The sequence below is a fragment of the Triturus cristatus genome, chromosome 4_1 (assembly GCF_964204655.1).
Source record: "Triturus cristatus chromosome 4_1, aTriCri1.1, whole genome shotgun sequence".
NCBI lineage: Eukaryota > Metazoa > Chordata > Amphibia > Caudata > Salamandridae > Triturus > Triturus cristatus.
The window spans coordinates 708,883,738-708,897,871 of NC_140585.1; the positions used below are offsets into that span (position 1 = coordinate 708,883,738).

The window sequence follows — 14,134 nt, forward strand, 5'->3', positions numbered from 1 at the left end:
TCTCTGCACATTTGCCATAATGCCTAGAAGTGATGGTTTTCCTACATCACCACAAATGTTTCCAGGGCTATCAACTTACAAAAGTGAAGTAGTTCAGTAATCTCACACAAGCTCTTCAGGAGTGTTACAGCTATTTTAAGGCTGTCTCCAGAGACCATTATGTTACACAAAAGAGGTCAATTTCTCCATTTGTTTTACGGCAAAGGTCAACCATACATCTTCCCTGCTCTGCTCCAAAGCATTAATGGAGTTCACACTCCTGGCTTGTGGTCTGCATGCTACTGATAACACTAATGAGTTTTGTTCAAATCAACACAGAGCTGCTAAAGCTACAGTCAGTTTTGTCAGTGCCCCCAAAGCAAGAGAGCCTCATTTCTTAAGCAGACACATTGTGTTTACATATAGCACATGGTAGTAGTCCTGTGTTATATTTTGGATCTGAGCCCAATACAATCTGACGAAATGCATTAACAGATGAGGACTTCTCCTGAGGCTTTCAAAGAACATGAATCAAATTGTCCATCAGGTGCGCAGCTCAACCTATTAGGGAAGCATTGGGCAATCACTTATAGAAGGCATTTTGGTTTCAAAGGTTTTGCTTGTAAGAGAAATGAATAGTGTCACTTAGGATTCACATGATGTGATACCTCAGTACTGTAACCTTCTCTGTAGACAGGTTTGAGGAAGTACAAAATTAAGCCATGTGACTTAAAGGTTCTGGTCTCATTAAGCTAAGTAAAACTAATGATAGCCAGGATAAGATTAACTTTCGTTAGGAAGGATAAGGTCAGCGTTAGTATTACCATAAACTAAAAAGCTGCCTTAACCTAAGCCCTCTCAAAACATGCATCAGGCAGAGCACACCATAGACGTGCTAATTCCTACTTTGCCTTATCAAGCAAAGTTCAAGCTGTGTAAAACATATGGATTTGTTGAATGGGGAGACCTCTTTACAACTGACATCACCCTGGTAAAAACATTTGGGTCCGGACGCCGATCAAAAATGAAGATTGCAAACCTAAAGTGGAGCCCTACTACAAACAAAAGCAATTTTTCTGATACCTTTTTATAGAGATCAAGAACTACATATACTCTGGATTCAGGTGCATCACTCAGTCTGGATCAGTGTAGGATAGACTGAGGACTGCCAGATTAAATTGCCTCCTCTAAAAAGTCCTCGGGTAACCAGTATTGAACGAAGTCTGCCTCACCTTGAAAACAAACACCAGGTGCATCGTATGCTGTCGAATTTCAGATCGCCTGAGTTTGGGTTACCTTTTCGATCACCTTTTATAATTATTTCAGATCTCTGCCGCACCTTCTCAGAACACAACTGTGCCCATTAAGTCAATGAAGAGTGCTGACACATTTTGAGATTTACCTTATAGAATGCCAATATAGAGATTCGATTGTTTCCATCAATGACATAAGCAAATACCTTAATTTGTCTTGTCAACTGTGACCTCCATCTCACCAGCAATAATGTTAGCTAGTCAAGCGTTGTTTGTTAATACTAGTTTATATAGCAACTAAGTATTAAATCCTTGACGTTTTGTACAACTACCTTTCTTCAAACAGCGCTCAATGCTGTCTGTTAAAGTGATCCTTCTTTCCAAGAGAAATTCATGAAGTATCTTAGATGCCAGGGCACTTCTCAGGCCTTCAAGTGCTGCCTGTCTGGTCTTGGCACTGTTGAGATAAAATATTTAAAGCAAAATACTTTACACTTTGTAAAAATATAAAACAAAGAAAATTAATGAAAGAATGCTCAAATTTTAAATGTGAATACTCGAAAGCTAATGCTCTTAAAGCTTGCACATATCGCTTATTTCTACATTATGTAAATCCAAAAAACAACCTCAATACACTGACATACAAGTCTATCATCTGGCGTTTGAGATTTTCTTTCTTAAATTGCTGTAAATGGTGACATTAAAACTAGATCAACTAGCACATAAGCACCTTCAGTTGGACTTTAAGTCTACATGTATTGTTCATTCTATTGGAGGGCATGCTAAGCTTGGGGAATGGGAAAGTTGTGTCAGGTTATTGAAACAAGTGAATATAAACCAGGTTTGTTTTTATTCAAGGCAGCATATAGAGGTTTCAGGCCACTAACAAAGAAACTTTAGGTGATGTGCACCGCATTTATATAGCTACTACTCATCCTCAATATCCCAGTAGCTAGATTCATACACTATTAAAATGCATGGAGTTTTAAAGTGTGAGCGTTCAGTGATTCACATGCTTTCAGACCAATGAACTGCAACTGGTTAAGACTAGCAAATAGCCCATGAAACACTGAAATTACATGTGGAATATGCATAGGGCTCCCATTCTAGACCCAATGCTATTATAAACAATGAAGCAAGCAGCTGCAATGTAGCTTACCTCTTGTCCACTGTAAGATCAATTAATTCTTTCAGCTTGTACTCCAAATCCTCTTGAGTTGCCTCTTCATCAACTTCAGGTCCTGCAAATACAAGCATTGCGGTCAATTTAATATAGAACACAACTGTGAAATGCTAAAACAGACTATGAAGGCAGGCAATACCATAAACCAAAATTAACTGCTTAACTTTGTGCCGGGACCAAGCTTCAGGTACCGTTTGTGTACCATCATACACCTTTTACACAACTCCAGGGGAAACCCAGGATCCATAATTTCTATGATTAATACGCATAATGAAGAAATGACTTAACAGCTGCTTAAGAGGTTTAACTGAGTATTTATTAAATCTTATTACCAACATCAGAATATTTGGGATCTACTGATGTACCATTAAACTATCTTGGTAATGGAGGCTGTTCAGTTCAGATTAGTGCTGGTTGTAAAGCCCTCCCCTTATGCTATATTTGAATAGAACTAGGGGGAAAATACATTTTGGTCACTCTACAGAGGGATGCCTACAGTCTGCTACAAACCTACTGTATTTAACTGCTGCAACAAATGCCCCTTTACGGCATTGCTGATTAATGCCGGATCAAGTCTCATTTTTATGGCGTTTACAGGCTTTCATTTCAGGAAAAAAATTATTCATTCTATCATATTTCTCAAGCTTTTGCACAATTGCCCTTCTATCTGGATTACGCTAATCACTTCCCAAAAACGAATGAAATTCTGAAATGAATCTCCAGGTTAAGGAAAAAGCCATCCAAACTCTTGATGTAGTTTTTGTTTTACAGTCTCACTCTATGCAGATTTGCTGTCCTCTACTTATAAATGGCCCACCGGCTCAGCTTCCACGGTCCCTCCAGGCTCGGCCTCGCCCTCGCTCACACCACCCATAGCTACTGCAGCGACTAATAGTTCCTTTTCCAACCTTTTTTGCAAAATCCTGGAACGACCTCCCCCATCCACCTTCGGATCTCACCCTCACTTCAGGAGTTAAGGGGACTCAAAGCCTGGCTTTTTGACTGAAGCCCATTAGCCAGACCCAGCACCTGGATACCCTCACGGGTGATTAGCGCGCTCGATAAATCCCAATTTATTAATTTGTATAGCAAAGAGGTTCATAGAAGACTCAAGTTAAATAATCAATGAATAGCATTTAAATGCAATTCATTTGCATGATAATTGAATGAATCAAAGTTAAGGCAATCAATAAATGTAATTGCTAAGTAAAAAGTATCAATAAACAAAGAAGTGACAGTCCTTTTGTCACCCATGTTGTCACCTCTGCCCTGTAGCAGGATTGCCATCTTGGAGATCTGAGCAGCTCATTTAAGCACAAACTGGCAGCGGCTTCGTAATTCACCTCCAGAAATCACAATTTAGATGTGTGGACCAGTAGTCACTCAGATTTTAAAAATAGACACTGAATGTTATTCCTTAGCAGATGCTCTCCATAACTCACTGGAGACACCACTCGTAATTTGCTTACTGGCTTCTTTCAGAAATCAAGGTAATTACTATTACCTCTCTAGGTCTGCCTGCATCTTGTATAGAACTTACATTTAACCTGAGTGAAAATTTCTCTTAATGGCTAGACAAACTTTTCTGGTGCAATAATTATATAGTGGTAACCCTTGTAAGTAATATTCTGCTTTTCACTAGGATGGCCAGTTCCACTCAAATTCCAGTTAAAAGTTGGTCATTCTCTCATAAATAGCCCTGTACGATGTTTGTGTCAAGTGGCCCCTGCAAGTACCCTTCCTAATTTGGTGACACTTCCCTTTCTCACTTTCAACTATCTTTCTTCACAATCTCAAACTATAACTTCGGTTTGAAATTTCACTCCTGAGGAGGATTAACAATGGGTCGCAACATCATGGGTATTGTGGTAATTTGACTTTTATGGCCTTTATGTTTTGATACAGATATTCTATACTAACAGACCCTGACCCACTTCCCCATTGTTATTATTATGTTACACTAATCTCTATGGTCTGTTCTTTTATGTAGTGTAAGACATGGAGCACTGAGCACTATTGTAAGAAATTCAATGTTGTATACTTAGGGCAGACAGTCATAGGTCACTTGTTCCACTATGTTTCAATGCTATTATTTGGGATTACATTTGATTACCTTTACTTTGATTCATTTAATGATCAAGTAACTATATTACCTTTGTTCTATATCATTTGATTTCATAACTCATTGAATCCACAGTGTACCGCACTTTGCTTTAAGCATTATTGCAGCTGGTTCCAGGCGGGCTATATGGTCAGCCCTGGTTTCCAAAATACTGAAATATGCAGCACTCCGGGAGAAATTGGAAACCTGGATAGAGCCCGTGGGTGAAAGACTATGTAGGGAGGTCAATATGGTACCCAAAGAAATCGCAATTTCCTCCAAGTTGCAGCTTATACAACTTAACTGCCTCCATACTAACCTTGAGCTGAAGAGGCTGTGATTGGGGTTGTGGCGGGAAAGATTTTGGAACCTGTGTGTGTTTGGGACTGATCCTTGTATATGGTTTGGCCTGCCCAGTGATAGTATTCCAGTAAACTAAACAGATCTTTCTAAAGATCTATAAATAAGACCCTCCTGGTCATACTGATTAATCTAGTGGGAGAATCGAGAATTGCTGGTGGGTCTGAGAACCATACAAGCAAAGAGGGACATAGCCAAGCATTGATTAAATAAAAGGCCTCCTTCACTGGCAAAGTGGCATGGATAAGTATACAAAGTTAGAGAAACACGATTCATAAAGCTCAAGAACCCCCAGGGAGGTATAAAGAAACCTTCTACAAGTCACAGGCGAAGTCTCTCTTGGTACTATGAAGGGATAAATTCCCTATGTATGTCGGTTTCATGCTGTACCAAACAAAAACAAAGTGCCGTTTATAAAAACGTGTTACAGAAATTGATAGTCTGCTCAGACAATTTCTGATATTTTCTCTGCAAGAAACTAAAAGAAAGGTTTGTGTGCTAATAAGCAGGTAAAGAAACGCTAAATTACACTCCAATTTTTTAAATACTTGTTCTCAAGAAATTGAGACTTCCATTTCAATGTTTGATGGTTGGACCCACAGCATTATAATTTAATGTATTTCTTCATGGAGTCTGTAGTTATTCTCGTGAGAAACAATCTTTAATATTGGCTCAATAAAAGACCTTACTTGACTGTTTATTGACGGAATCTTTTTGCATTAAGAATTATTTTTCTATCAGACTTGATAATGAAAATATTCAGTCTGAAATGAACTGTCCTTTTATATTTGTCTCAACTAAGTGACAATTGACACTGGAGCACCAAATGTTAATCTGTTTAAATGCTAGAAACCTCAAGTATATTCCAAATGGAATTCTCATGTAGGGCCACTGGCAATTTTAGTATTACTTATGGATTTTAGCGTAGTATGGCACACTAGGACTTAAGTGCCTGTGTTTAGCAAACATTGGCGTTGTCCCCTGGAATTAGGTCAATGAAGATTGAAATGTGCCACAGTTGCCCATTATAATCACACTAATGTGGTGTTATATATCCAAAGTATCCATTTGTCAGGCCGCAAGGTTCAGTGTCGATGCAATGCAACATCACATTCCTGGAGCATGCTGAGCAGCAATCAAAATCATTTGATAAGCCTTAGAACTTCCATCAAAGCAAGTGGAATGTCAGGTGCATTGTAAGTCCCTAACATTAGTAGAACTACTGGGATGGGTGCCATGATCACAAAAGGCACTTTCCTTCTTCCAAATTGAGGAGTATAGAACATATGTCTTCAACCAGTCAATCGCAGCTGCCAGTAGCTCCCAGACACCTTCAGAGTAGCTTGCAGCCTAGAGTTCATTTTTAAATATGCACAGGGGCACATTTTACTTTTGGAGTTAAGGGAAGGCTGTGTTTGTTTTACATCAGGCTGCAAATAGCACGGCCTGATAAGGAGCAGAGCTCAACCAAATTAATGACCCAGACTAAGACTGAGGCACAGAGGTAAAGAGCTGAAGCACTGAGGTATTTAACTCTTAAATAAAAGTCATTGTCAACTCCATATTGGAGCGGATAACAAAATGAGGTTTCTGAATGCTTGTAGTAAAAAACTAGACTATATGAATAGTCTTGTTTAATTACAGGAAACAAAGGATGATTCATGAAGAGGTACAATTTTCAATCACACTGATATTCGCGTTGATCTAAGATCTATATCCTTACTTGTTTTTTAGCATCATGTTTTATGAGCTACTGTCTGGAGTTGTAGTAGTTTTTACTGGGATTTCATGGTGTAGTGACTCAGCATCCCAACCTACATGATTGCGGTATAATGCAGGAGCTAGTGCTACCGCCCACTCCTGAGCATATTAATGTTCCTAACTAGGTAGGAGAAGGATGGTAAAATTACCGTTTCTCCCTTTGGGCAGACCATGACAAACACAGGCAGCCAATCTTTCTGCTAAAAGAATGATGTATCCAAAGGACAGGTTCTCCCAAAAGAAACCTTTAACTTTCCTCGCTATGACCCCCTCCAAATAAAGCGTTTTCACATAACTGGTGTAGGACACTTTCCCTAGTATCAGATGTTTCGACCATAATATGTTCATTCAAAACCGCTGTCACCAGATATTCCATCAGGTTCTGGCAAGCTATTGTTACTTCTGCTGCGCTGTCCAGCATCGTCAGAGCCCATTTCAGCAGCCTGGGCATTTCTTAATTTAAGGCCTGCAACCTTTAAATGAGGTTTTTATTTGTATTTTTTGATATTAAAGTCTATAGTGCGTTGTGTGTCTCTTGACTTGGCTCGCTCTTGATCTGTGTCCTCACCGTCTTTCCCTCCCGGAGTTTCTTGGAGAACCCTGAAAGGAACAAGAGGAACGTTTATCAGTATCCTGATAACCTGTCAGGTTTAACGTTATAACGGTTTCTAAGCTTAAACCTCCTGTCAGATGGCTCCTGTTTCAGAGACACACCCTGTGATTGTGATGCATTCTGCTTATTCTTCTGTTTATTGTCCAATTTCTTCTTGGAAGGATCTGGTGTTATCCTTTTCAGGATTTCCCACTACTTGTGGTTTCAAAGGTCTAGCTCCCAAATTATATTTACCTAATTCAGCGTAGGTATCTTGGATCATTTTTGACAACTCCTGCTCCTGTTGTGCAGGAGAGCATTCCCTCAAGCGTTAGCCACCGCTGCTGCCTCCCTTTTTATGTTAGCTAACAATTGTAGATACCTAGGTAAAATTGCCTATCAATTTCATCCCCAAGTTTAGAGCAGATTCTGCATTTTTATTTGTCTCAATAGGAGTCCTAGTACAGATGGCAGTGAAGACTGTACCCCAAGTGGTACAATGCTCTATCGGGGGATCTATTCAAATTGGCAAGTAGATGGTCAGTATTTGGGGGTTTTCTTGGGGGCCTGTGTGTGGAAACACTGCCTCCAACTGGGCTATTTTCTGTATGGAATGGCATTTGCTCACGTTTGGTGGGCATTCTTCCCATAACTGCGTTCAGTGTTTGCGGGGTAATTTTAGTTGCGGTCCCCTGTTGACCTGCTGGGGCAACCCTTGTAGTCTGAAGTGTGAGTGTTCTCATAATGAACTGTGTCAGATTTCTGACAAGTTACTTCTTTGGGAAGTGGACACAAGTCTGCTATAGGCAATGTCAACTTCTGGATGCAGGTTGTTAGCTGCTAGAACCGGCCAAGTTACTCAATTTCTGCTGAGCGGACAGTCTCTCACTTTCTGTGGTGTATGGGAGGGCACCTATAAACTCAGTTTATATGTTCCTGGTACATTAACGGGAATTCTATGTCCTTGTATGCATTGTATTCTTCAGGTATTTAATTTGAAGTGCAAGAATGAAATTTACGTGTGCGTGAACCTGCAAGTGGGAATTTTTGTTTTTAATAACAAATTTTATTGATTTTATAGTACCAAGTGGGCGAACCAGTCATATAGGTACATGAGAAATAATGAAAACAATGCGTACTGGATATACTCTCCAGGAGGTCTTCAGAACATCAGACCCAACGACCCACCCCACACCCCTCCCCCAACTCTGCACCACACATCCCTTGCGTGGGAATTTAATCCATGAACAGGACACTACCATTCTGTATGCCTAGAGTGCCTCAACCACAAAAGTAACCGTCCGACCTAATGCTGGGACTCCAAAAGCTGCGGATTTTAAAGTCAGTGCGTTTCTAACATTTTATGACATGTTTATAGCACCTTTCTGCTCTCACTACTCTGCTGCATTTGCCTGTATTGCTATTGCAGCCTCCTCACCTTGGAAAGACATTGTAAAAATAGTTGCGGAAAATGAGAAGGTTTTATGCACAGTGTAGGGAACTATAATCCATCAAGCTTGAAGAAAGCTACAGCCAATACATAGGATACCCGCTCGGCTGTGGCGGATTTTTCCCTTCCCACTCCAGACGTCTCTGGGTAAATGTGAGTAGGGTTCTCTAAGAAAGCACCGCTGAACTAGTCTGTATTGACAGTTAAATAAGAACCAAACCAACATTGGTGGTGCCATGTTGTGTAGCTCCTACAAATCTATATAGAAACTGCACGGTTAAACTATGGGATTGGTGTCCAGACTGATTTCAGGCACCCCCAAAGGATACAAGTCTGTATACCAGCAAATTTAACAGTGCCACTATGAGCCCCTCTTACCAAGGAGCAAATAGTTTCTGGCAACTATCGAACATGACAACCCTGAGGGCTCAGGGATCATGGAAACAGTACAGTACTTTTTGCTCAGTCACTCGTGCTCAGTCTCAGATACACAGAACAGTGGGGACGTTTTCATTAAGTATTTATTGAACCAGCGTCCCTCTAGTATAAGATACATGTTCTGCAACAACCATGAGACAGAAACAGATTTATACGATTGTGAGAACCAGTAGTGTAAAGAAAAGGTAGAATTCTACCATAGTGCTAACACAATTAATATATATGGAGACATATAGATACATAACAGTAATGTGTACTCTTACAATGCCAACCCTAACTAGATGTACCCCAGTGTACCTAGCATGTATTTAGGTGTATAGCCAAGAAAACCCCTTAGGATAGAGCCAACCCCATTACCAATTGTGGGAAGGCGAAGGACCCAGTCTTGGTCTCGAGATGGACACCCCGCAAGGCATGTGAGACCACTGAGTGCTTGGAGTGTGTGTGCAGGGCCCACAGTGCCTTGTGTCATCATGGAAGTCTTTCTCTGGCATGACCAGCGAAGATGTAGTGCTTATATACCCGAAAGGTACCCTCAGGGATTCAACCTAGAAGTGGACTATGGGCCTGTCAGGCACGGATGACTATAATGCATCCTCCTCAACGTACGCTCCATACAAAAACACCTCCCTCCCACCTCCACTACTTAATGTTGGCCAAAGGCAAGCCCGTCTGCGGCCAGCACAAGGAACCCTGGACCTCCCACTACCCATCGCAATGACACCACCACCCTCCTCGCAGTCAAACCTGGAAGACTTCGAGAATGCCAACAGGCCTCGTCAAACACGACCTACGGCCAGTTTGCCTGCCTCCACTGCCGCCAGACCCTCAACACCGATGCAAGCACCAGCGACACCCTAAAATGCATCCTCCTCAACGTACGCTCCATACACAAACACCATGAAAATCTGGAACCTTCAACTCTCTCGACCAACATCGCCTTCTTCACAGAGACCAGGACCAACGAATCCTCCGCCCTAACATCGGCACCGTCATCCCAGACAGATACAAGATCCAGAGGAAAGACCGCCCTAACCACCCAGGAGGAGGGAACTCTCCATCGCCCACAAGAGCGGCCTCCGCCTCACCACCTCCAGCAAAACCTTCCCCTCTGCCAAACACCTGCACTTCCAGATCCAGCCACACTTCGAGGAACCCTTGTCTATAGACTCCACCCCCCGCCCCCTCCCCCTAACTCCCTTCGCCACCACCATCACTGGCTTCATCGCACCCCATGCCATCGCCTCAACAAACTACATACTCATTGGAGAGCTGAACTTCTGCCTCGACAACCCCAGCGTCCCCAAATACACTATCCTTCGTAACAACCTCGCCAGCATTGGACTGAAACAACTCATCAACAAACCAACCCGGAGCAGGACACACCCTTGACCCCATCTTTGTGGCAGGAAACCGCATTTAGCCACACAAGGCAGCCGCCATGGACCAACCACCACTGCATACAATAGGCCATCAACAACCCCAAGGCACCCAAACCAGCCCCCCGCCCACCACAAAGGAACTGGAGCAAGGTTACAGACTAGCAACTTATCTCCACTCTCACCCGAGACAACCACATCTGGGCACCCAATGCAAATGACACAGCCAGAGAACTCCACACCTGGATCTAAAACAGCGCAGACTAGCATGCCCCGCTACGCAACCCGGACAGACAACGCCCCAGGAAAGTTGCCTGGTTCACCACTGCTCTCCAAGAAGCCAGACGCACCTGCAGACACCTGGAGAAGAACTGGAGAAACACCAAGACAACCGAAAACCACACCACCTACAAGGACGCCATGACTGACTACCACAACCAGATCAGAGCCACCAAGAGGAACTTCATCCACAACAAAAAAGATCCTGGCCAACACCACCAACTCCAAGGAACTTTTCAGTGTCATTCAAGAATTCACCAACCCACGCAGCGAAGCCACAGACATCACTCCATCCTAAGACCTCTGCAACAAGCTTGGAACCTATTTCCATCTCAAGATCAAAAACCTCTACGACAACTTCATCGACCATCCACAAGGCGCCACAGACAGCCCACCATCTCCAACTGGACACAGATCATGGCCAAAGACACCGCTTCGACCATGAAAAGCATCCACTCGGGGGCCCCTACCAACCCCTGCCCCCTCACATCTACCACAGAGCCGCGGCCGCCATCGCATCCGAACTACAACGCACCATAAACACCATCTTCAAAACAAGCACCTTCCAGATGACTTGAAGCGCACAGAAGTCAGACCCCTGCTCAAAAAGCCCACAGCTGACCCCCACCAACCTCAAGAACTATCGGCCCATAACGACCCATCTCACTCCTCCCCTTCGCAGCCAAAGTTGCAGAGAAAACAGTCAACTGGAAACTGACAGGATTCATTGAAGAGAACGCCATCCTCAACCCGTCCCAATCCAGATTCCGAAGCAACCACAGCACCCTTCTGGACCAAGGCCACTCCTCAGCCTGCATCCTACTCGAACTATCAGCAGCCTTCGACACCGTCTCCCACCGCACACTAGTCGCCAGACTACACGGCGCAGGCATACAAGGAACAGTCCTGGACTGGATCCGATAATTCCTCACATGAAGAAGCCAAAGGATCAGACTCCCACCCTTCCTCTCCGACCCCACGAAAATCACCTGCAGGGTCCCACAGGGTTCATCACTGAGCCCCACCCTCTTCAACATCTACATGGCCCCCCTCGCAGCCATCGTCCGACAACACGGCCTCATCATATCCTACGCAGACACCAAGCTAATCCTCCCCCTCACCAACGACCCCAACACTGCCAAACAACTTCGAGAAAGGAATGCAAGATGTCGCAGTCTGGATGACCAACAGCTGCCTGAAGCTCAACACCAAGAAGACAGAAGTCCTTGTCCTCGGTACCACCCCTTCTGCATGGGACAGCACCTGGTGGCCGATCGCCCTCAGAAGCCCACCTACCCCCTCAGACCACGCCAAGAACCTCTGCATCTTACTCGACTCATCACTCACCATGAACCGACAGGTCAATGCCGTCACCTCCAGCTGCTTCAACACCCTCCACATCCTCCGCAAGACCTACAAGTGGATCTAACCTGAGTCGAGGAAGACAGTCACCCACGCACTCATCACCAGCAGACTGGACTATGGAAACGCACTCTGCGCCGGCATCAACAAGTCCCTACTCCGCAAACTCCAGACAATACAGAACACCACTGCCACACTTGTCCTCGGCATCCCCCGACACAAACACATCAGCCAACACCTACGAAGTCTCAACTGGCTCCCCGTGGAGAAAAGTCACTTTCAAAATCCTCACTCACGCCTACAAATGCCTACACAACGGACCCAGATACCTCAACGACAATCAACTACCACGTACCCAAAAGAAACCTCTTCCAACCTCGCACTGGCCGAAACCCCGTGCATCCACAGAGCCAGAGCAGGCGGAAGATCCTTCTTTCACATTGCAGCCAAGACCGGGAACGAGCTACCGGCAGACATCAGACGCGCCCCCTCCCTGAACACCTTCAGGAAGACCCTCAAGATCTGGTTCTTCGGCTAAACAGATCTGTGGACCCCCCCCAACCCCAAAGCACCTTGAGAGCCTCACGGGTGAGTAGCGCGCTTACAATTCCCCGATTGACTAGGGACTTATTAGTAAATCAAATATGCCACTCATGGATATTTGAATCAGTAACACAATTTACCTGGAGAGCAAATGCACTTTAGCCCTGAATAGCAGGGGTCGAAGTGCCCAGAGTGCTAAAACCAACAAAAACGATGTCAAAAATAGGAGGTCAAAAAGTAAAAAGTCTGGTGGGTGAACTTGCTGAAAAGGCCAACTGTAACACTCCCCAAATCAGAAGTGACATATGCCACAAATATCTGCCCAACTGCTATCGAGCAGCCACCACTGAAGTCTCCTCAAAAACCTGGTTGGAACGAGAGGTTCCATCAGTGCCGGGCTCACTGAGATTTTACATTCCACTGCAGAGCCAGCACATGCCACCTGTCATAGCAGATTAGGAGGATACAGAAGGTCAAGAAGCTTCACAGCCACACTCACTGATAACCAAGACAGACGCTGAAACATCAGGATCATAGCTTGAATGCCATGGACTTGTGAAAGAGGAAGGCCCTGAACTGCACACTGTCTAAGACTACACAGATGAAAGGAAGCCACTAAAGGAGTTCAGTGCGACTGCCACTTTGTGAACTCCAATGATGTCAGGAGGTTTGTAATCATCAGGAGGTTGTCTATGACCGACTAAGGCAAACCCACCATAAACAGCCGGTCGTCAAGGTAGGTGAATACTGGTACCCCAACACCCGATGGTGTACATCAACCACTGCCATCAGTTTGTGGACACCCAAGGGCCATTAGTGAGGCAAAGGTGAGCCCAGCAAATTGAAAATGCCCCTGGCCTACCTTGAACCACAGACAACATCTGATGTACTGCAACATGAGCGCATGAAAATACTCATCCTGAAGGTCCAAGGCCATCATCACTCGCCTGTATACAGGGACAGACTGAACCCAGCCCCTGTGAGCACCTTGAATCTGCCCTTCTGCAGGAAGGCATTTAGATACCAGAGATCTCAAATGTAACAAAGCAAAGACCTACAGAATGAGAATTGTTGGAGTAACAACCCGTTTCTATTTCTCAGGCTGGTACCCTTTCTATGTCCCCTTTGGTCAGAACAGTGCATACCTCTTGCAACAAGATGGACAGGTGCTACTCTAAAATCAGGAACTGATATGGCCAGAAGATGCAGCAGGTCAGAAAGTAAAGGAAGGGCATAGCCCAGTTGAACGATCCAAAGGACCCATCTGCTAGATGTGAAACTTTGCAACCTGTGGAGAAAATGCTTGATCCTGCTTCCCAGTGGGTGGTCATCTGCCACTACAGGCAAACTAAGGCCGATATGTCAGTTAGGGCATCATTAAATGGTAGTTGGGGCTCAGAGGAAGCCAGTCATGCTGTAAAATCTCTAAGCACATTCGTTTTTCATTCACAGAC

At 44.1% G+C, this 14,134-nt stretch overlaps 1 protein-coding gene across 1 annotated transcript in view; it reads right to left on the minus strand.

The window, feature by feature from the left end:
- IFRD1 (interferon related developmental regulator 1) overlaps window positions 1-14,134 on the minus strand; it is a 138,546-nt gene that overhangs the window by 110,173 nt on the left and 14,239 nt on the right. Inside the window, exons 3-4 of the mRNA XM_085653182.1 lie at window positions 2,392-2,473; window positions 1,565-1,689 (exon numbers count right to left, since the gene is read on the minus strand). Coding sequence (XP_085509308.1) covers window positions 1,565-1,689; window positions 2,392-2,473 — 207 coding nt within the window. The remainder of the gene's footprint in view (window positions 1-1,564; window positions 1,690-2,391; window positions 2,474-14,134) is intronic.